At 36.6% G+C, this 25038-nt stretch overlaps 1 protein-coding gene across 2 annotated transcripts in view; it reads left to right on the top strand.

Moving 5' to 3' along the window:
* LOC115220251 (filamin-A) overlaps positions 1 to 25038 on the top strand; it is a 146384-nt gene that overhangs the window by 31470 nt on the left and 89876 nt on the right. For both annotated transcript variants that reach the window (XM_036510144.1, XM_036510143.1), the window contains exon 2: positions 14943 to 15515. In XM_036510144.1, the coding sequence (XP_036366037.1) occupies positions 15161 to 15515 (355 nt within the window). In that variant the 5' untranslated portion in view covers positions 14943 to 15160. The remainder of the gene's footprint in view (positions 1 to 14942; positions 15516 to 25038) is intronic.

Raw genomic sequence — 25038 nt, 5'->3', positions numbered from 1 at the left:
TATATATATATATATATATATATATTATATATATATATATATATATATATATATATATATATATTTAACACTTCCAGTCATTGTACTCTGGGTATAGTGGAACACTTTATTTATTTTACTTCAAGTATTTCTAAATAGAATTACTTAAATAATGACTTCTGACAATGAGACAAGGCCAGAAGATTTGGGGGGAAGTGCGAAGCAACTTAATGAAACCTGTTAATTATTAACTGGTGCTTGTATTAACAACTCCTGCGGAAGGTTGGGGTAAGGCGAGGTCAATCTCCGCAGGATTTTAAATTCAGAATGTAAGGTATCATCATGACTGTTTGATCAAGAAGTCCACTTTCAACCACTTAGTCTCGAGTTCAAACTCACTGTGCAACATCTTGGAGAAGTCTTTTATTATGGTCTCAGCTTGACCAATGTTTTATGCATGAAATTAGCTGATGGTAGCCATACATTAGCCTGCTATGCACATGTGTGTGTATGTGTATATATGTTTATATTATGTTGCATGTGTGTGTTTGTGTGTTTGTCTCAATGTTCCTCTTTATGCTGGCACTTCTTTGAAAAGTAATAGAAAAGTATGATAAATGTGTAAATATAATCACCTCTAGCAAGAGCATAGTCAGACATCTTGAAAGCCTAGTAGATGTTTGGCCAAAGTTGTAGTTTTAAAGACTACACAACATCCATATTCAAATTTGTGTGTGTGTATATATATATATATATATATTGTGTATATATATATGTATGTGTGTGTGTGTGTGTGTAAAATACAATGATGATAAAGCGTGAATAGTTTTACATATATAAATATATACCTGCCTACATACATATACACGCACACACAATCACATAGTCAAATACCCACACAGGAGTGGCTGTGTGGTAAGTAGCTTGCTAACCAACCACATGGTTCCGGGTTCAGTCCCACTGCGTGGCATCTTGGGCAAGTGTCTTCTGCTATAGCCCCGGGCCGACCAATGCCTTGTGAGTGGATTTGGTAGACGGAAACTGAAAGAAGCCTGTCGTATATATGTTTATATATATAAGTGTGTGTGTATATGTTTGTGTGTCTGTGTTTGTCCCCCTAGCATTGCTGATGTGTTTACGTCCCCGTCACTTAGCGGTTCGGCAAAAGAGACCGATAGAATAAGTACTGGGCTTACAAAGAATAAGTCCCGGGGTCGATTTGCTCGACTAAAGGCGGTGCTCCAGCATGGCCGCAGTCAAATGACTGAAACAAGTAAAAGAGAGTAAAAAGAGTATATTTGTACATACATGCGACACATACTCTTAATACTATTCAGATAAGTACGCCTGAATGAGTGTACGTGTGTACGAGAGAGTGTGTGTGTGTGTGAGAGAAAGATCAAGTCAGTTCTCCACTGGCAGAACAGGGCAACCCAGGCTAAAGGCATGTGTTGATTGCTTGGAGAGGAAAAAAAAAAAAGAATTGCTGCCTCTAACATACACGGAGTTATGAAAGGAATGATCAAAGCTATTTGAGGCGGAGGTGGGGGGTGGGGTAAAAGAGGGACAAAATAGACTACATTCAGTGCTTCTGTAAAAACATTTGTCCGTATCTACTTGCGAATACTTTGTGGGAGAAGCTTCTCGTAAGTATTCTCCTACCAAATCATCGAAAACTAACTTGGAATTTCTGATACTTTACATTCTGATGGCTATATATGGATGGCTGTAATGGCAACATATAATAAATATATCAACGGTCACAAAACTATTTTTTTTCTTTTTCTCTTTCCTTAGTCCTTTTTTTTTTCTTCTTTATTCTTTTTTTTTCTCTTTCTTTTTGAGAAAATGTCATCTACTTGAAACATTCCGTTAAGGTTATTTCCCGGTGAAGGCGTCATAGTGTGAGTGTATGTAGATTATGTGTGATTATGTGTGTGTGTGTAATATCTGCTAACGTGCCTAGTTCCATATAGGTTCGGCAATTTGCTCACATCCACACACAAACATATATATACATACATGATTATATATATACACATATAAACTCATATCTATATATATCTATCTCTCTCTTTATATATATACACATATATATATATATATCTTATATATATATATAAGAGTTTATGTATATATATATATATATATATATATATATATATATGGCGATCCATATATATATAAATATATATAATACATTCTTTGTGTGTATGTGAGAGTGAGAAAGAGGAAAAGAGAGATAGAGAAGGAGGAAGAGAGAGAGAGAAGGAGGAAGAGAGAGAGAGAGACGGTATAACGCGACATGCTTAGCTTCTTCCATTTAGCGCCGCCAAAGTATGTACGGGCGCGTATTTACGTATTTGTGTATGTATTGAGCGCCTACTCGTCCAGGCCTTTTACTATACAAGGATAAAAGAATCTACTATCAAAAAACATTTGGCAGTGAAATTCCATCCTTCTTCGGCTTTTCAAGACGTCAATCTTTCTAAAGAACATGATGAACTGTGTGTGTGTGTGTGTGTGTGACGAGGTTTTAGCTCCTCATCTTCCTGTCAGAAATATTTAGATAAGTTTTTACGGATGTTGGACTCGTAGCAATTTAGAATTAATTCTGCTATAGACATACTAAAAATCTGTTGATGTTATTATTATTATGTTTAAGATGACCGCCTACAAATTAAAAGTATTTTTAGACGAGCGAACGGAGCCAGTCTCTCTCTCTCTACACGTACACGATCGCGCGAGCGACCAGTTAGAAATAGCAGCAAAATGTCCTTCGAATCACATCACACCCTAGTAGCTTACAGTCGTCTTGGCCTCGCAAAACTCTTGAGATGAAAAATTATTGACGCATTTAGCACGGAAGGTTGTTTTTTTTTTTAAATGCAATATACTGTTTTAAATTTAAAATTTAGGAAATAAAAGTATTTATTTATTACTTACTTTATTTTATTTATCATAGAATATGTATTACAAAATTGTGAATAACAGGTTTTTGAAAACGCCCAAGCATTAATGCAGATTCTCTCAAGATTTAGGTTATATATTTTTTTAATCCCGCAGCACATCTAGGTACACCTTATGGTTTATCGTCTGCGAACCACTTCTATTTCTTTCCTAAAATGGACCAACGCAGTACCAGATTTTTATCGTTGTTTAAACAGCAATGACTATGCTTCTCAGAGGAAATCCAATGAGGCAGAAACATGTTCAGAGTTGTCACCCTTTATCTAAAATCAGATTCTTCAGCATGAACCAAGCTCTAAATGTTTTTTGATTAAGATTTTGAGGTTGTCTCCTTTACTCTTTTTGACTAGAATTGTTCGTGTAGCTCTGTTTCCTTTTTCTGCTTCAAGAGAATTGGCTGCTTTTTCTTGTATTATTAATTAATTTTTATTTGTTTACTTCATTTAAGTGTTTTAGCCCCAATCCTAGAAAAATATATATGCGTGTGTATATATATATATACATGTGTGTGTGTGTACATACATACTTACATACACACACTCACACACACACAAACTCCACATAGATTCTGTCTTCCAGATTCATTCACAAGGTCACAAGGCACGGTAGAAGACCTAATCTCAAGGCTATAATAGAAGATGCTTGCCCAAGCTGCCACATAGTGGGACTGAACCAGAAACCCGTAGTTGCAAAGTGAGCTTCTTAACCATGCAAGAATGTTACAAGCTAGATTTTTGGGGTCCAAAAGTATTCTTCTCCCCACCCCTGCTTCATCATCATCATCATCGTTTAACGTCTGTTTTCCATGGGTTGGACAGTTCGACCGGGGTCTGGGAAGCCAGGAGGCTGCACCAGGCACCAGTCTGATTTGGCAGTGTTTCTACAGCTGGATGCCCTTCCTAACTCCAACCACTCCGTGAGTGTAGTGGGTGCTTTTTACGTGCCACCGGCACAGGTGCCAGGTGAGGCTGGCAACGGCCAAGATCGGTTGGTGCTTTTTACATGCCACCGGCATGGAGGCCAGTCGAGGCAGCGCTGGCAACGGCCACATTTGGATGGATCTTCTTACGTGCCACCAGCACTGGTATCACAACTACAATTTCCATTGATTTTTGATTGATTTCCTTCTCTTTTATTATTCTCTATTCTTAATGGTCTCTGCTTCTTGATGGTCCAGTATTTTGTGAACATTCACTGATGTTTTGTGGTTCTTTTCCCTTTGCAGTTCTGCACTAAAAAACATGTTTATGATACGGTTTACTTATCATTCTTGACAATACGGTTTGTGATCTAGTTTAATTTTATCTTTGAAATGAAAGTCGGTGGTATGCAAGAATCAGTGGAGTGACAATTAAAAATACCTTGCAATATTTAGTTACGAGCTTTAATCTTTTGGTCAACTTTACTTTTGTATTTTCCCAGGGCTCTCTAAAATGAATATCAGTCAAGAACTAGGGTTTTCTAAGATCAATTGTTCTTTTCTCTCTCTCTCTCTCTCTCTCTCTCTTTCAAGATTTATGAGTACTATTCTAAAGACTAATGCATATACATACTTTTACACAATATACAGCAAACCAGTAGAATTGGACAAAATGTGAGGGATCAAATTCTTCCAAGAGATCAAATCCTGCGATGAGCTAGCAAAAACGTTAGTGCACCTGGTGAAATGTGTAACTGTATTTCGTCTGCCGCTACGTTCTGAGTTCAAATTCCGCCGAGGTCGACTTTGCCTTTCATCCTTTCGGGGTCGATTAAATAAGTACCAGTTACGCACTGGGGTCGATATAATCGACTTAATCCATTTGTCTGTCCTTGTTTGTCCCCTCTGTGTGTAGCTCCTTGTGAGCTTAAAGAAATAAGATTGGCTATGCCTTTTTATCTAGAAGTCAGTGCCCCAGCATGGCCAAAGTCTGATGATTGAAACAAGTAAAAGGTAAATGAAAGATAAAAGATATATTGCTGTCGTTTAGCACCAGGCTAGCTCTGACTGAGTAGGCCTTTGAAATACATACCAGCCATGACTATCCAAGGATAGCAATGTCCAATGCATTAATATGAACATTTATTTAAATGTCTACATAACCTGATTTATTTTCCCTGTGTCAAATATTTTCACCTATCTTTCCATACACACATTAATTTGTACATCATTATAAATTTAATCTCATAAAAGCTGATTTACATCAATAGAATAGTTTCATATTAAAGATCTTTCCAAGTGTGGAGAGACAAACCAGCAGTTATCAGATATGACTAAATGGAAAAGTTTAACTTAGATCTCTCTCTCTCTCTCAGTATATATATATATATCCAAGTTTAAATGATTGTGTATAATAAGAATATTAATATGGCGCCCTTTTGAAGCCTAGCCAGGCTCATGGGCCCAGTTTCCTAGTTTCAATGGTGTATGTGTTCCCCAGCTGGACAGGATGCCAGTCCATCGCAGTGTTACTATTTTTGCCAGCTGAGTGGACTGGAGCAATGTGAAATGAAGTGTTTTGCTCAAGAACACAACGCGTCGCCTGGTCCAGGAATCGAAACCACATTCTTACGATCATGATGCTGACACCCTAACCACTAAGTCACACACCTCCACATGATTGTGTATAGAAGAATATATTATTCAATGAAAGTTTGACTTTCACATCTTATTATTTGCATTTTTTACTGTAAAATTGTAAATAATGGAATGTGAAAATCTGACTAAGTTGGAATTTCATAGATATGTATATATATATATATATATACATATCTATGTATTTATATATACATATCTATATATAATGTGTGTGAGAATATATTTTATAGCAGTAGAACATCATGAAGTTTTTTTATTTTAACAGGTTTGAAAAAACTGATAAAGTGAACTATACTACATAACCGTCTTAAATACTCTTTTACTTGTTTCAGTCATTTGATTGTGGCCATGCTGGAGCACTGCCTTTAGTCAAGCAAATTGACCCCAGGACTTATTCTTTGTAAGACTAGAACTTATTCTATCGGTCTCTTTTGCCAAACTGCTAAGATACGGGGAGGTAAACACACCAGTATCGGTTGTCAAGCGATATTGGGGGACAAACACACACAAAGATATACACACACACATACATACATATATGTACATATATATATATATAAACATATATACGATGGGCTTCTTTCAGTTTCTGTCTACCAAATCCAGTCACAAGGCTTTGGTCAGCCTGAAGCTATAGTAGAAGACACTTGCCCAAAGTGCCACACAGTGGGACTGAACCCGGAACCATGTGGTTCGTAAGCAAGCTACTTACCACACAGCCACTCCTACGCCTGCACACTGCACTCCTAAATGTGCTTTTGAAATTGAAACTGAAATAAAACAGCAAACTGTGTGTGATTGTGGCTCCTTTTTATGTATAGGTGGATAGAGCCAATGGAAGACAACATAAGTGTGTCTTTTGATCTTAGATAATTCATGGCGCCAGAATAAATTTGAGTGGAGAATTTTTGGCTGGATCCAGGAATTTATTTTATTTAAATGAAAACAATTGAATTTTATTTTAACGGAAATAATACTCAAAGAGAGAGAAAAAGTAGAAAATAAATAATAAACCTATTTAAAGAAAAGTCAAGCAATAGGAAGTTCTGGTGTCAAGCGTATGAGCATCTTTATTCATTATGATATGACAAAACTTATATTAGAAACACAATATGAACAGAATCACAAATTAGTAAAATGCATAAATGATGAAGAACCCTGCTTAACTCATCATACCTTTTCTCTTCCTCACAGCAGGGGAATAAACATGCCTCAAGGTCCCAGTGGACAAAATAGAAAAGGTGTTGCCTCCAAAGATGGCATGGGAGATGTGCCGGAACAGCTGACTCGTAGGGCAAATTGGCGGAGTTGTTAGAGCGTTAGGCAGAATGCTTGGCTGTATATGTTTGGACTACTTGCACGCCGAGTTCAACTCCTACTGAAGTCAATTTTCCCTTTTATCTTTTTGAAGTCAATAAAAAGGTACCAATCCAAGATGGTAGATTGGTAGAACTACAACAACAGCATATTGACTGCCTTGTGATAGTTGTTCTAGGTCTTTGTGTTCTGAGTTCAAATACCCTTACAGCCTACATGGGTAGTAGACTTAATCATGTTGCCTGGTTTAACACCCACCACCTTCCCCTTGGATGCTTTTAGCACAAACCCCTCTACTGCAAGCAATAAAGCCAAGTTTCTGGTTTTAGAATACCTGTCTCCCTCTCACGAGTCTCAGACTCTGTGAGGGAGTTATGGACTCTAACATTATTTTCCCTCTTGGCTAAAAGATTAAAAAAAAAAAGAAAAAAAAAAGAAAAGAAACTTTGGTTCTACTTTTTGATTGGTTAATTTTTTTTTTTTTTTTACTGATTTGGCAATTTGTGACTATAGGCACAAGCATGGCTATGTAGTAAGAACCACATGGTTCAAGATCCAGTCCCCCTGTGTAGCATCTTAAGCAAGTCAAACGGTTTCTTGTGAGAGGATTTGGTAGACAAAAACTGAAAGCAGCCCATAATATATATATATATATTAATAATGAAGGATACTACCTGTGGCACCAGCATGCTAAAAATAGCAGTCAAAACGACTCAAAACTGCAGTTTTCACTTGTATACAAGAGTGAAATTGAGGTAACGAGCAGTAAAATATCCTTATGTGTGTGTACACATATATATATATATATATATATATATATATATATATATATATATATGTATATGTATGTGTGTATATATCTATATATATATATATATATATATTATATATATATATATATACATATATATATACATATATATATATATATATATATATTATATATATATATATATATATATATATATATAATATATATATATATATATATATATATATATATATATATATATATATATTTGTGTGTGTGTATTTCTTTGTCTATGTTTGTCTCTCTTCACTGCTTGACAACTGGTGTTAGTGTGTTTATGTAACTTAGCAGTTTGGCAGAAGAGACCGATAAAATAAGTACCAGGCTAAAAAACAACAAATAATCATAAGTACTGGGGCCACTTCATTCAGATCAAAATTCTCCAAGGAGGTGCCCCAGCATGACCATAGTCCAAGCACCAATCTTCAGCATCTCTTGTACATTCATTTCTGTTTCTATTAAAAAGTCTTTTACACAAAATCTTCACTCTGCGCATATTCTTTGTTCTCGTCAAAGCTATTATAAACTGTATAATTTAGACATTTGACGCCCAGAAACAACAATGGTTTTAGAACCAAGACAGAAACACAAGCATGTAATTTGATAAAGTGATCGACCAAAAGTTTAAATTGACTGCAAACTTTACACTTGACTTTCCATTGTTTATTTAACAAGTACAATAATTATAATAAAAATAATAATGATAATGATAATAATTCTTTCTACTATTGGCACAAGGTGGAGGCGCAATGGCCCAGTGGTTAGGGCAGCAGACTCGTGGTCAGAGGATCATGGTTTGTTTATTGAGTGAAAACACCTAGAGCTCCAAGAGGCTCCGGCAGGGTGTGGTGGTGGTGACCCCTGTTAGTCATTTTAAATTGACACTAGTATTTAGCTGGTACATCATTTTATCAAATCTGAAAGTATCAAAGACAAAATTAATAATGGTTTCAAATTTTGGCACAAGGCCCATAATTTTGGGAGAAAGGCTAAGTCAATTGCTTTGCCCCTGGTGATCAACTAGTGCTTATTTTATCAACCCCCAAAAGGATGAAAGGCAAAGTCAACCTTGGAGGAATTTGAACTTAGAATGTGAAGATGGATGAAATGCCACTAAGCATTTTGTCCTGTGTGATTACCAAAAGTGAGTGCCGTCTCTCAAATTCTACCCATGGTCGACAGGTGCATAACAAGACCATCTAACTCAACCATGCTTACCACTCTCATACACTTTTTAGAAAGAAGAAAGAACCAAAAAATATATGTGTTTGGAAGATGAAGGGCAAAGTTCAGAAACCACAATGGTTTCTGAACACCAAATATGGAATGAGAAAAGTAAATAGTTTTAGATTGCGTAGTCTGATCCTTTACCATTTTTTTTTACTATTACTCACCTCCTGTAATTTTCATCCTTTCTCGAACATCCCGAAAGTACCACCATCCAAATAATAGAGAAGGGAGAGGGAGTTCATATAAGCAACTACATCTTCCCACCACCACCACCACCACCACCACCACCCAGTTAATTTGTGACTTTGCGTACCTATGTCAGACGTTCATTATAGTTCAAATGACGTCACATCAGGAATAGTTATCTGTTGTAGTAATTAATCATTTAAGGCTTGTGTGGTTCCGGACAACAAACTGCTGTTGCTGTTGTATTATTATTATTATTATTGTTATTATTATTATCACACAATTATGAAGCAATTACTTGTATAGCTGTGGAAGGTTCTCTGCTAATTCACTTTAAATACTGTGTTGTAATCCTGAGCTTGCAGGAAACTCATTCAGCCTTATATCATAGTTGCTCACATACATATATATATACGCACACACACTCACTCATATATCATCTGTATATATTCACACCATGATGCCTTCACCGGGAAATAACCTTAATATATGCATACCAATAAACACACACACACACACACACATCTGTATACACACATATAGAGAGAGATGTAACCATTTCTGCATCATAGCAGATAGTGTTTACATATTGGTGAAAATTGCAATTAAGCAATTAAGTCTTCAATATTGTTGGATAAAATGGAAAACCATGATTTATTTGAAAGTTAGTATGTATGAGTTGATACTCAGAGTTTCACCTTCTCTGTCTTCATGTGACTAATGTCTATCTTGAACAGATGCAGGAATTTTAAAAAATTCCTCAGGGCCAACATTTTAGGCATAATGGTTATTGCTGGCCTTGTGGCAGTGGATACAATATGGATGACAAGCAGAGAGAGAGTGTGTGTGTGTGTGGTGTGTGTGTGTGTAGGAAGTGTCTGAATAGAGGGGTATAAGACTGACCAGCTCCAAGAAGTAAAGACTACTTTGGTAGCAGTAACAGTGGCATAAGTTTGGATGTGTGAGGTGGGAAGACTACACAGGGTGGCCGCTTTATATATATATATATGTGTTTATAGTGACAAACAGTTCCCTTGGTGAATGGCTTGCCTGATAAATGATCCTTTTGATAAGGAGTCCTCTTGATGAAGTAAGGATGATAAACCAATCTGGCAAAAAGTTTGACAAACGATCCTTTTGACAAATGTTTTGCTTGACAAATGGTCCATTTGACAAAAGACCCATCAACAAGAAGTCCATTTGACAAAGTAGAGGACAATAAGTCAATCTGGCAAAAAATTTGTTTGACAAACAGTTCACTTGACAAATGATTTACTAGACAAAAGTTCCATTTGACAAAAGACCTGTCAGTAAATCCATTTTTTAAAGTAGAGGACAATAAGCCAATCTGGCCAAAAAAGTTTATTTAAAAAACAATTCCCTTGACCAATGGCTTGCTTGATGCAAGTTCCATTCAGCAATGGATCACTTATTGAATGTTATTTAAACTTACAAACCCTTACATGTTCATTCCAATGTTATGAGGAACACAAATGTAATGGTGTTAACACAAAGAGTTAAAGAATAAACTCTCCTTGTTATGAGTTAATATTCTATTAATCAAAAATTTTGGTGGTGATGGCAAAGGCTTGGCCATTTTTATCCTACAGAGATTGTTCTTGACTAATTCCTTTAGCCCAGCATGAACCCTTCTTTTAAACTGTTATGGCTGTAATATTTATTCACACAAAATCTTTATCTCTCTTATCAATTATTCAGAATCTAATTAGTACTGGCAAATGCCATACTTTCTGAGGAGATCTCATTAAACTGAAACATGTCTAGAGTGGTCACTGACACTTATCAAAGATCAAACTCATTTCCTCATTGCATGGTCTCAATCAGTTTTTTAATTGAATTCTAAAGTTCACTCCCTTGCTTTTCTTTACCAGAATTAACCATTGCAACTAATGGAGTTTTTTCTTTTCTTTTTCTTTCCACAACATTTAGAGGTTTACTACATCAAACATGTTAGCCACTATTTAACTAAAATGCCTTGCCTAGCCAAAGAGGTGAGTGTTTACATGACCGTTCGATCCGTTAGAAATAGCAGCCAAATCGCATAGATTATGGATCTGCTGAGTCAAGATTGACCTGAAACTTTTAAACAACTATTGTTTAAACGACATATTTACAAAAGTTGAGACTCATTAACTAAATAAAGTTTTAGAAACACGGACTTTGAATTTATTTATTTAATATAAATATATCTCCTCTCCTTTCTTTCTCTCACTCACCCTCTCTCTTCCTATCTCTCTCTTGTCTCACGTTCTCCTGTCTATCTCTTTCTCTTAAAGAGAGAAAATGAAAAAACAACTAAAGAGAGAGGGCAGAAATGTGTGAAATAAGGCCACGTTGTCATTTTTAATAAGTAATGAATTTAACGTCAACATTTGTTAGTATTATTATAGTTAGTCTTATATGATTATTTCGATAACATGGGTGTGGTGGTAGCGGCGGCGTATGCGTGGTGGTGGCGGCGGCGTATGCTTGGTGGTGGGAGCTAAGATAATAAAATGTTTCTTAAATATATTGTTAGCAATTTCGTTTTAAAGTTTTGTTTTGTTCTTCATTTTTTTTTGTTTTTGCAAAAAGGTTCGAATCATACGACAGTCAAATTTATTCTATCTTTCACTGGAGCTGAGAATATGTTGATAATAAAATAGGTACCGCTCGTTGTTGCGGTGTTGTTTTTAACCCTAGGTCATATTTGATTGAGTTCTATGGTCAATCGCTTCCCCGTCGTGATCATCACCTTATCCAAAGTGTCCCGTCGATGTTTTTATTTTTAGTTAAGCCCCAGGTCAACACTGAACAGACATTATGACCAGAGATTTTCCCGCCGTGACCGTCTGGTTTTTTTTTTAGTTGTTGGAAGGACTTGCATTACTCAATGTGTCCTTCATTGGCTCATTTTTGTAGCAGTTGTTTATTGATTAGCTCCAGGTCAATCTTCATTAAATGGTCTCATAGTGAAATCAAAGACGTTCCAGCTATGACTATCTCGTTTTTTTGAAAGGCATATAGGGGTATATTATCTTATGCGCCTTTTAATTCAGATGGTAGAGGCTCCTTTGGGGGGTGGGGCTCATGTAAATACACAGGGGATAACATTAAATAATAACCGTCTGAAAAAAAAAATGGTCCAGGTACACATGAAAGAAACCCATATCAATTCAGTGTGGAGATGAAATGGCCGAATGGATAAGCTATCGGGCTACCGCTTTATACGACAGGAGTTCAAACCTATTACGCTGCATATTGTGATTTTTTTGTTTCTAAAGTCGCCGAGAGAGCTTTTCTGTGCGTAGTTTTCTTACATGCTAGAAATAGCAGCTGAATTTTCTTTAAATCTCCCACCCTACCATCTTAAAAGTTTTAAATAGAGACGATCACATTTTCATAATATAGTTCTAGATATATACTACTCTTCAAAACATGGGCGTGGCCTGCATTTCAGTCGAGTTGGGGTTTGTGTTTTTTTAATTCATAAAATGAACCCACTGCTAACCGTCTGATTTACGTAAAACACACTTAAAATAAATGTTAGATAATTATTATTTTTGCATGAAGCTGTGGGTTGGAATTCTCCGAACCTGTCAATTACTCCTTCCCTTATAATTATGAGGATGAGTGGGGGAATGAAAACAACAACAAAAACAGGATTAGGTCGGGTTGGATTAGAGTGCCTATCATTAAGGGTCTGTTGGAAGAAGCCTGGCCTGGTGTTAAACAATAACAACGACAACAACAACAACAGCTCGTGTTTCTAGGCAGTGTACTTAATTCTACACGGTTTCAGATCACTTAACAGTTGAGTGAGCGGAGGAGAGGATCAGGTATCGAAGTATAGGTTATAGTGGCGATGGTGGAGGTAGAATTCGTTGTTGTAGTTGTTAGCGCGAGAATTGTTCGTGTGAATCTTTGTTGAAATTTGCGAAACGATGTTTAAGTTTTTCTTTCCTTAACATTGGTTAATACACATACATACATACATACATACATATATATATACCTATATGCATCTATCTATCTATCTATCTATCTATCTATCTATCTATCTATCTATCTATCTATCTATCTATCTATCTATCATCCATCCATCCATCCGTCTGTCTATCTATCTATCTATCTATCTATCTATCTGTCTATCTATCTATCTATCATCTATCTATCCATCCATCCATCCGTCCGTCCGTCTATCTATCTATCTATCTATCTATCTATCTATCTATCTATCTATCTATCTATCTATCTATCTATCTATCTATCTATCTATCTATCTATCTGTGTGTGTGTGTGTGTGTATGTCTGTTTGTGTGTGTGTGGAGGCGCAATGGCTCAGTGGTTAGGCCAGCAGACTTGCGATCATAGGATCGCGGTTTCGATTCCCAGACCGGGCGTTCTGAGTGTTTATTGAGCGAAAACACCTAAATCTCCATGAGGCTCTGGCAGGGGCTGGTGGCGATCCCTGCTGTACTCTTTCGCCACAACTTTCTCTCACTCTTTCTTCTGTTGGCCTGCTCGCTTAGCCAGCGGGATGGCGTCATTTGAAGGCTAAAACAATGCGAAACGCATTGTGACCAGCGATGTGTAGCAACATCTGATAGCCTGGTCGGTCACGACGATCACAGTGATATATATATATATACTTAGTGTGTATATAGATACCTATACACACGTACATTTCTCTGCGTGTGTAGGTGTATTATGCGTGTAGGTATGTCGTGTGCGTAGGTGTGTGTGTATGTGTGAGAGTACGCGCGCGCGTGGCTTAGTCAGAGGAAGAGGGGCAACGCCCATGATCCTTCACAGCCCCTTCCTTCATGACTAGTGGGAGTAAAAGTGCGAGGCATCCCCTAACCCGGCTCCTGAATACCCTGCTATCTTCAAAATGTAAATAAATAAAATAAAAAATAAAATAAAATAAAATTTTGAAGTAAACTTCAGGTGTTCTGTTTCTCCCCTTACTAATATCCTAGAATTAAACAATAATTGCACCAACTCCTTGGTGTCGAATAGTTTGTTTAATAATATGAAGTTCACAAGACCTATCCCCTCTTACATTATCACACATCTGCACTAAGATCACACAACAACTAGCCAATTCAATAAGTGACGAGATTCCAACAGCTATTTCCTGCTTACGCCTATATTTTTTTTATAAAAATAGAAATAAAAATATTTCCAGTAAATAAAAATATTTCTAGTAAATAAAAAAAAAAATATTCAAAAAATTTAGTGTTATTTTGAAGTAAAATATTGTTTTTGATTTAGGTACAGGGCTGGCAAATTTGAGTGGGTGGGGTAGCCGAAACCATCAACCCGAGTACGTGACTGGTACTTTATTTTATTGACCCCTTCCCCGCGAACGAATAAAAGTAAACTTGACCTGTGTGGAATTTGAACTCAGATCGTAAATTTGAGTGGGTGGGGTAGCCGAAACCATCAACCCGAGTACGTGACTGGTACTTTATTTTATTGACTCCTTCCCCGCGAACGAATAAAAGTAAACTTGACCTGTGTGGAATTTGAACTCAGATCGTAAATTTGAGTGGGTGGGGTAGCCGAAACCATCAACCCGAGTACGTGACTGGTACTTTATTTTATTGACCCCTTCCCCGCGAACGAATAAAAGTAAACTTGACCTGTGTGGAATTTGAACTCAGATCGTAAAGAGCGGGAAGAAATACCATAAAGCATTTTTTTCCGACGCGCTAAAATACTAAAATCAAAATAAATAAGAATGGAGGTGTTTTTGTAAATAAATTTAATTTTATAACAATTTTTGTCATATTTTAATTATTTTTTAAATATATAAAATAAATATATATTGATGTCTATTTTTTTTTTTTGTTCTTGTAATTTCAGACCTGGGCAAAGCAAACACCAAACACCAAAAAACACCAAAACTAAAATTAAAAGACTCGGCTTTTTAAGAAAAACCAGAACAAATTCACAAGAACATCTTCGGAAGTTTAGCAGACGAATTTCTCTCTCGCACTCACTCTCTTCGGTTTATTCCGTCAAGTTTCGGAAGGCATCAGCAGCAGCCACTTGTTAGTATATATAAATAAACGGCTGTCACTATGGCTAGTCAAAGTGAGGCTTATTACGACGACGACGAAGATTACGACGAGGACGACGAGGACATGCCGGCTACTGAGAGAGATCTTGCCGATGATGCGCAATGGAAGCTAATTCAAAAGAACACTTTTACAAGATGGGCCAACGAGCACCTGAAAACGGTCAGCAAGCAACTAATGGATCTGGAAACGGATTTATCGGATGGTTTAAGGCTTATTGCTCTCGTTGAAGTGCTCTCTAGCAAAAAATTCAAATTTATCAACAAGAAGCCGAACTTCCGAACACAGAAGCTCGAAAACGTTACTAGGGTCTTGAAGTTTCTGGAAGAAGATGAAGGAATCCGTATTGTGAACATAGGTAAGTGTGAACTCCACGTCCTTAGCTGTTTGTCATTAGACGGAAAAGGTGTTTAAAAGAAGCATAGATGCTTATTCTTTTAACATTTGGGGTTGTTAATCGTTTGGCCGGTGTTAGGAATGAAAAATTTGTCGACAACCACCGACCTTTCTATTGATGTCTGCTCACCCGCCTCTCACTCTATCTCGCTCTCACTTTCTCTGCTACTAAATTACTATTAGTATCCTTCAAATAATAATTAATGTCAAGTGTCTACATTTATATACATATATATATATATATATATATATATGTGTGTGTGTGTGTCACGTAATAGCGCACCTGTTTGTTTGTTTTTTTCTCTTTTTTTTTTTTTCTGTGTTAGTTTCACGTTATTGTCTTATTTTAGAAATCTGTTCCAGCCAACGGGGTAGAAGTGGTATCTAGCTCTACAGTCATGTAGTAAAGACCTGCTGGAAATGTTAGTAAAATCTCCCTCAAATCATATTCAGTCGTCTTGATAAAATAATAAACTGAGGGACACATTTGATAAAGCAGTCATGCACTATACCCGAGGATAAAACTAGATGGTCACGTTTGGAACGGTTTCGATCTTGGGTCTGCTTGCTCGATAGGGGCTAACACCTGTTCTCCTCTTTCTCTCTCTCTTCCCCTCTCATTTTCGTGTAAACTTCGTTTCGATATAGAATTATTCTAAACACTTCTATTTCTGCTTTCTTTCATTCGAAAATAAATGTGCTAAATACTAGCAACACACTACGACGGAGCATCGTTGTGGTCGCTTACCCTGTTAGTAATAGCAACCAATTTCTATCTAATTACGCACACTGCAGTCTTAATGAAATACTACATATACATCGGCAATGTAGCGTTAAATATAACAATGTCGGGATGGTCGCGGTTGGCATGCTTTTCAATTTACGAGTCCGCATGATGAAGGCTGATCTGGAGCTAAACATCAACGAACAAGTGTTTATTTTATGTTTAAGCATACACAGCTAGAGCAGATAATAATAAAATATAGTAAAAAATTTTCCAACCGATACGACAGCTCGTTCATATATATTCCTTTTCACCGAAAGACAAGTGTCCAAACCATTAGATTCTTTCACTTTTCACCGAATGAACACTTATAAATTCTGCAGAATATATATAAACATATTAAACGATTATATATATATATATATATATTATACACACACTTGTTGGGATAAGTTATTCTGCTCCTTTCCTGTAACCGTTAATTATTGTTTCTCCTCCAGATCCTAAGTAACTAATTTCTGCTACACACTTGCTCTATTATTGCTTCTACATTCTTCTCCTACACACACACAAAAAAAAAAAACTATAATGATAATGAACTTTATTCGACTCCTTGATTCTTCAAATTTCAATACTGTTAATTCAATTGTATAGTTATTTTCTTTCTATCCTACTATCTAGACCGACCAGTGTACTCCTCTCAAGTTTGTCCACACACACACACATCTATGTATAAATACACATATCCCACGCTGACAACTGACTTTGTTCAGAAAGGTTGCGGGAGACTAAGCTGACAGCCGTATTATTGTAATCTTTATTATTATTATTACTCACAACACCTCCCATCCAAACGAAGAGACTGCCATCTTTCAGTACCACCCTCCTAACTGCAAAATAATCAGATTTTTTTTCTTTCTAGTGTAACTACGCAAACTGGGTCTCGTAACTAGGGTGTATATGTCTGAAGGGGAAATGTTGGGGAAGAGGCCAATACATGAGCGGCGGGGGGAAAAACTCCCTCTGCATAATCACCACTGGTTTGACCTGCCTTCGTACAGAACACACGCCAAGCTGGTTTCGATTCCTGCTAGTAGCTGTTTCGCTTTACTTAAACTGTTAACGCCCTTGGGAAAGACACCAATGTTAACAGCATAAAATAATAACAGATCCAGTGTTATCCGAAATGAAGGTAATCCAAGAATCTAGTGGTTTCCATCAATGATAAAAAAGAATCCAGAAACAAAACAAAAGAAAAAAGAAACAACTACACTATATACGGTTTTAGTTTAATAGTATCCCATTTCACCTCTAAATCCAAGACCTTCTATAGAAGGCAGGGTTCGTAAAGTTGCTCGAATTTTCAAATGGTATTATTTTCATGCTTTGGGGATTTAAATTTTCAACATTAAGCGCCCCTTAGAGTGTGTGTGTGTGTGTGTGTGTGTGTGTGTGTGTGTGGTGTGTGTGTGTGTGTGTGTGTGTGTGATAAATTATATGAGCAGAGTTTCGGCATAACTGTCTCTCGAAGTGTCCCCCACATCTCAAAGGAAAGACAAAAAGTGCACGGTGGTGATAGTAGGGGAGAGGGCAAAATTTAAAAGGGTAAAAAAGAACTAGGAGTTTTGAGGTGGAAAATGATATATTCATTCGTGCGTTCGAATTTACGTCTAGTTTTTTTTGTTCATATGCTAGCATAGGTAAGGCGGGTACATATTGTTTTACAGCCGGATGCCCTTCCTGTCGATTATCCTTGGAAGTTTTCATGCGACGCATTTTTCAAAAGCGCTAAACTATTGGAGGATTTGTTGACAGGGAAATGTCAAGAGAACACCGTAACTCATGAAATTGCAGAATGTAAACACACACACACACACGCACGCGCGCGCGAGAGAGAGACCAGCTTCTTTCAGTTTCCATTTACCAAATTCATTCAGAAGCCATTAGTTGGCTCAGGGTAAAAGACATTTGGCCAAGGTAGTAAGCAGTGAGAACTAAACTTTGAACCAGGCAGCCATATTCCTCATATATTCATTCTGAGGTAAATTTTTCTAGAGAAAACTTACATTAAGGAACACAGCTATATGGAAAGAAAATAAAATTTTAAATTATCAAATCAAATTAGAATATTGCGATAAACCAGGGAAAAAAACAACCCTGTAGCTTGCTTATCAACCACATGGTTCTGGTTTCAGTCCCACTGCGTAGCACCTTGGGCAAGTGTCTTCTACTATAGCCTCGGGCCGACCAAATCTTTGTGAGTGGATTTGGTAGACGGAAACTGAAAGAAGCTCGTCGTATATATGTATGTGTGTCTGTGTTTGTTTCCCCCAACATCGCTTGACAACCGATGTTGGTGTGTTTACGTCCCAGTAACTTAGCGGTTCGGCGAAAGAGACCGATAGAATAAGTACTAGACTTGCAAAGAATAAGTCCTGGGATCGATTTGCTCGACTAAAGACGATGCTCCAGCATGGCCGCAGTCAAATGACTGAAACGAGTAAAAGAGTAAGAGTATGTTTCTCTCATTGCTTGACAACTGGTATTAGTTTGTTTACGTCCCCGCAACACGGTGGCTCAGCAAAGAGAAACCTGTGGAATGGGCCGCAGTCGAAATAAATATAGGAAGTCTGCTTGAACGACCAAACTCGTATTTATGTTCTAATACACACACACACACACACTTACATTGTATATAATTATATAGGCGTAGGAGTAGCTTGTTTACCAACCACATGGTTCTGGGTTCAGTCCCACTGCGTGGCACCTTGGGCAAGTGTCTTCTACTATAGCCTCGGGCCGACCAAAGCCTTGTGAGTGGATTTGGTAGACGGAAACTGAAAGAAGCCCGTCGTGTATATATATATATATATATATATATATATGTATATATGTGTATATATGTGTGTGTGTGTCTGCGTTTGTCCCCCCAACATCGCTTGACAACCGATGCTGGTGTGCCTACGTCTCCGTAACTTAGCGGTTCGGCAAAAGAGACTGATAGAATAAGTACTAGGCTTACAAAGAATAAGTCCTGGGATCGATTTGCTCGACTAAAGGCGGTGCTCCAGCATGGCCACAGTCACATGACTGAAACAAGTAAAAAGGTACACACACACACATTTCATAGATAGATTCTATAAGTTATGAGTATGATATATATAAATCGTGTGGTTTGTCTTTATTCTCATTATTCGTTTTCTTGTGTGTTGACTTGTGGCACTTGGCAGGTAACTGGTTGTCTTGCATATTCACCTGTTATTTAATATACCTGTCGGTAACAAACCAGTTAGCCCGGTCTGGCTTACTTGTACTGGATATAGTTGTTTATTTTCCGTTGTTGATAGTGGTGGTAGGTTCTTTACTACTTGACTATAATCTTAAATCTCTCCGTTCGTGCTTGTCTCGTCTTTTAAAATGTTGCTCTGGATATATTTTTATCGTTGCATACTCGCCCCCTATTGTTTAATATTACACAGTTCCTTTCCTGTGACAAACTACTGCAATTATTTTTAAAAGTACGAGTCGTTTGTATACAAATGGCTCATCCTGCCACATTTTCTAACAAAGAATTTGATAATGATTCATAGAGGGACGGAAAGCAGAAAAAAAAAAAGAAAAAGAAAGAAAAACCAGACCTTGTTGTGTTGTACAACTTAGTCCCGCCTCTGCCACTCCTCTATCAAGTAATTCACTGGAAGTAGAAAGGGAAGTTGCAAACAAAAACTTCTAGCTGGTCTTTTGCTATTTCGACAATCCTACAGTCCTATGTCAGCTTAATCACATTTACCTTCTTTTTTTTTCCTAAATATTTATTGTAAAAAAAATCGCTACTGATAGCTTTTTTTAAGTTATAATTAACATCGCTTTCATAATTACTATTTGTTAAACTAACAGTTTATATTCTAATAAATTCGGTAGTTTCTTTTTTTTCCCCTTCTGTTGAACAACTTGTCAAGAGACATTAAAAAAAAACCTTATTCTCGTCAAATCATAATAAATATCCTGACGTAACCGGCAATAATATGGTGCATCTAGGTCAGCATTGCTAGTACTAAGCATGGACCTGCTGTTGTCTAGCTTATTCTGTTTTATTAAATACCAAAGTATCAACATTTTTTTTTTCAGGAGACATATAATTACGTCTAACTCTCGCTTTAAAAAATGCATTGGCCCCTTTCTAAGCTCCTTTTTGTTAATTATTATTTCTCATATCAGAATAACAGGAATTTTATTAGTCATCATTTTATAATTACTTTCTCATAGAGTAGGTGTTCTCTACTCGGAAATTCTTACTACTTTTCAAATTATATTTATACTGTATGTGTGTGTAAAAAGAGAGGGGAAGCGGTTAGGAATATGCCAGGAGCTATTTAGTAGAGAACACTCATGAATATCATATATTGTATTATATATTATTGTATAGAGACATCCACTTGGTAGTCAGATTAAAAGGAAGCACTTTGAACCATACACTTGGTCCATCAAGTGTCCTATCACATTTCTTCTGTTTGGACTGATTGCTGAGCTGGTTTGAACGGTAGGCAGGAGTACCATGTCAGCATATGCAGGCAATGTTACCACCAATAGTGTCAGACACACAAAACTTGGCACCATTTTAAAGGAATTAAACTGGACAAGTTGCTGGGATTGCTCCATCTTGGAACCTGGGAGACACATCTGTAATTTGGGTCAATGAACCAATTAAGCTGCCTGAGCTGTGGTTTCTTTCAAATTTGTCAGGTAGGTGGGAAGTGAGATCAGCCAGTTGGCCTGTATCACCCAGAGATAGGTAGAGAGGGATCGTTCACTGAAAAGTTGGACAGAGGTGGCAAACACATACACTTCTTTTCTGATGTATGATTACCTTTTCATGATGCTCTGCCCCTGTTATTGTCTGCGTAGCTTGAAAGAGCTACTCTTTTGTTTATTGTAGAAAGAACTCATTCCACTGATAATTATTTTATTATTCAGATATTTTGAGGCTGCAACAGATATAAAAATATCTACATGGCAAGCAGGTGTGATTGTCTTTTATCAAGCATGTTTACCCTCAGCTTGTCTCTTTGAACTCTGGGTCAAGTAAAGACTAAGACTGGTGCTAGTTATCTGAAATGCTGTCGTACTCATAGCCTTCTACCAGCTAGGCAGTGTAGTCCCACATTAGAGTTCTGCAGAGGGTTAATGAAGAAGTATAATGTTTTGAGGGTATCTCCTGACTTTTTTTTTTTTTTTTCGAAAGACGTCTTGACTTGAGAACTATGGATAATTTCCAGAAATACTGGGCCTAGAAACATTAGAGGGACATTGCTGATTCACAATAAACATTACTGGCACGGAAATGTCATCAGTAGGTGCAAATCCAATTTGGACCATTCTGCATATACTCATTTGATGTCTGAATGTTGCTGCTTTGGGCAGTTTTGGAACAGCTGTTGTCATGTGTAAGATGGATAGGTTATTAGCCGAGTCTGATGAGGAGATCACTCTGCTATCTTCTTTTTGTCAGGAGAACAGGTAGCTTTCTAATGTCTGGTGGCTATAGAGAAAGACTATGATGGACAGACTTTTCTCTCATTGATGAAGTCCTCATCTATTTTCTAATTCTTTTATTTTTCTCACACTTGGAGAGGAAGACGAAGAGGGAAAAGCTGTCCCAGTATAGTTGTTGAATGGTAGCTTGAGAGATTGGTACTATTTTCGGCATGTACCAGTAGGCTTGGGAAGGACACTTTGTTATTTAGTATAATCCTTGATCTTTGTGGTCCTTCAGTAGTCCAATGAGGCGAACCATCTCTTAAAACTTCAGCATATATATTTCTAAACTGCAACAAACCATTTTTCTTTCATACATTTGAATTCTGTACAAACCCTCAATGCTCTTAATAACCTACCCTTGTGATGCCCTTTCATCTGGCACCCTTGTGGCAGTAATAAAGAAAAAAAAAATGTCTTTTGAATGACACTCCTGCTTGCTGTGAGTCTCATTCCTGTTTTCCAGCTGACTTTATCTAAAGAACTGCTTGTCAAGGTCAAACCTTGACCTTTTGGTTCCAGCTATGCCTGTATAGAGTTGTGGGAGGAGACAGCAGTATTCTAACTCGATATTCTACTCCTACCCTTCATTCTTGTTTTTCACTCAATTTTAGAAATAACTGTTCTAGACTTATTCAAAAGTCTTGAAATTTACAGTTAGAAATATATTTTCACATCTTTTTATATCTTCAACTTAAACTTTCTTTTTAATAACTGAATCCAGTTGTATATTCTGGACTGAACTTCCATTCTCTTATCCTCTTGTTTCTCCTGTTATTAACCAATATCCAAAAATGTTTTTGTTTTGTAAACTTAAAACCTTGTTTTATCATTTAAAACCGGCTGCATGGAACATTTCCTTTTGGTGTGTACAAAATTCATTAAAACTTTAAGTACTTCTAAACAGTTCCTGTTACTTTATCACTGTTTTTAATATCAGTTGTAAGAAATAAGCCCCTTTGGAGAGATGCCCCTATGTGGCTACTCAACTTGCTAGAAATAGCTGTCAAAAATCCCTCAAGTTACATCCTACCATCTTAAAAACAGAAATATAATTAGATAAGGTAATCCTTAATGTATGCTCAAGAACACCGACGGGGATGGTCACATGTGGAATTCCATTTAAGTATAGGTCTAGCAGGGTGATTTATGCAGTTACTGTAGTTGGATTTAATATTGCAATGAGTTCAAATCCTTGCTGCTTGTCCATCCTTGTTCCAAATAGTGAACACCAGGTATGGCTATGTAATTGGGTTCAGTCTCTTGGACAAATCCTTCACTAGGCCAACCAATGGCTTGTGATTAAATCTGAAAAATGGAAATCTATTGTGTTTTTGTCCCCATGCTTGGCAACCAATGTTGGTTTATGTGTTCATAACTTAGCAGTTTGGCTTAAGAGGCCAAAAGTATCAGTCTTAAAAATACTAGGGTCAATTTGTTCAACTAAAACTCTTTAAAGGCAGTGCTCCAGCATGGCTGCAACTCTTTGGCTGGAACAAGTAAATGATAAAAGATTGTCATGTACTGGGGTTGACTTTGACCCCTACAGTTATGAGGCAGCATAATTATATCCAAAAACGTTCTTGTCACTAAAGCCTGGAGCTTTTGAATTTTATGTTCCAAACTCCTGACTAGAACCTTCATTAATTCCTTCGAGGCCTTCCATCACTTCGCTTTATTTTTGCTTTGGAATATCAATGAAACGTGTCCCTTGTTTTAACTAACTACTTCAGGTAAAATAAAGGTATCAGCGGAACAGCTGTTTATTTTTAATTGAATAAAATATAGGGCAAAGAAAAATTCGTGAATAATAGTTCATCTTTTTTCTCTCTGCTAAATAAATAACCTGATAGGTTTGAATATTTTGATCATTTTTTAATCTAGGATTATCTACTCACCACCAACATTGCATTTGGGTGAAAATTTTAAATTCTAGAATTTATATCAACATATGGGTTCTAGTAATTGAGATTTATGTCCAATTCATACCAGAATGGAATATGGATGCTAAATGACGTGTATTATCGTTACAGAAAGTGGTATAACTGAATTTTTATACCTAATTTTACATTTTGATGTTATCAAAATTCAAAATTATATATAGTGTATTATCTACAAATGCATTTCCTTTTAAAATTGTTTTTATAAATTTTGCTTGAAGTTTTGCTCTTTCTCTCTATTAAAATAGTCTCGGTAGGATGGCTAAGCAAAGGAGAGATTGATTTTTCATTCTCTTGTAAAAGTAACAATCATGATTACTAGGATCAATTTCTTTTGTTCCTCTTTATCCCTGGATTGGGTATGATGTGTTCCAAAACGGTTTTGGGGACCACTTGCATAGTCTGCAATTTCAAAAAAGAATCTGAGGCCCCACTGCCATAGCTTTATAAAGCTTACTAGAGCCACCTACACACCAAGGATTGGTAGTTGCAGTTCATAACATTATATAATATTCACAGAAAAAGAGAGACGTGTGAAATAAGTTGTCTACATTATTGTTTTTCTTTTTCACATCTTCTGTATTTTTATTTAAATAAACAAACACTAAAACTCAACTAAACGTATGCCATATGTTTTATAAGCTGCTCTTGTTTACCTTGTCAAGTATGTCTGATATATATTATTACGAACCATTTTCTTTATATTTTAAAGTCATTAGTCTTCTAAGGTTTTGACAAATTTCATATACAATAATTGTGATTATCCTGAGTTTAACTAGATGTTGAAATGGATAAATCAATTTAATTCTATTGTTTTATCTGTTCAATCATTAATGACCTATTTGAATTATTTATCTTTCCTGTTCAGTAAATTTATATATTTACTATTATTATGGTAGTAGTTAGAGCATTGGTTGGAAATTTTTGCCTTATTTATTGAAGCTTTTCATTGTTTGAGTTCTAATCCTACTGTGGCCTACTTAATCTGTCACTTGGTTAAATACCCCCATCGCCAGGTACTTTGGGTGGTTTTTGCTGGAGTTTGCTCTATTGCATTCATTTGGACCGAGCCTTTGGTTTGGCAACACCTTATTCCTTCCTCCTGATGAGTTTTGGAGGCCCTGTAAAAGGTTATGTGCTCTGCATTTTTGACTGACAAAATAATTTTCTGGACCAAAAACTACCAACTTATCTATGTATACAAGCTACATTTCCTGAAGATCTGTTACTTATTCCCAAGAGTAAAAAAACAAATTAAAACCTCCAGAGTTAAACACTCTGCTCAA

This window comes from Octopus sinensis, linkage group LG16, assembly GCF_006345805.1.
Source record: "Octopus sinensis linkage group LG16, ASM634580v1, whole genome shotgun sequence".
Lineage (NCBI taxonomy): Eukaryota > Metazoa > Mollusca > Cephalopoda > Octopoda > Octopodidae > Octopus > Octopus sinensis.
The sequence above is the reverse complement of the archived record's forward strand: the minus strand, read 5'-3'. Positions and strand labels throughout refer to the sequence as shown.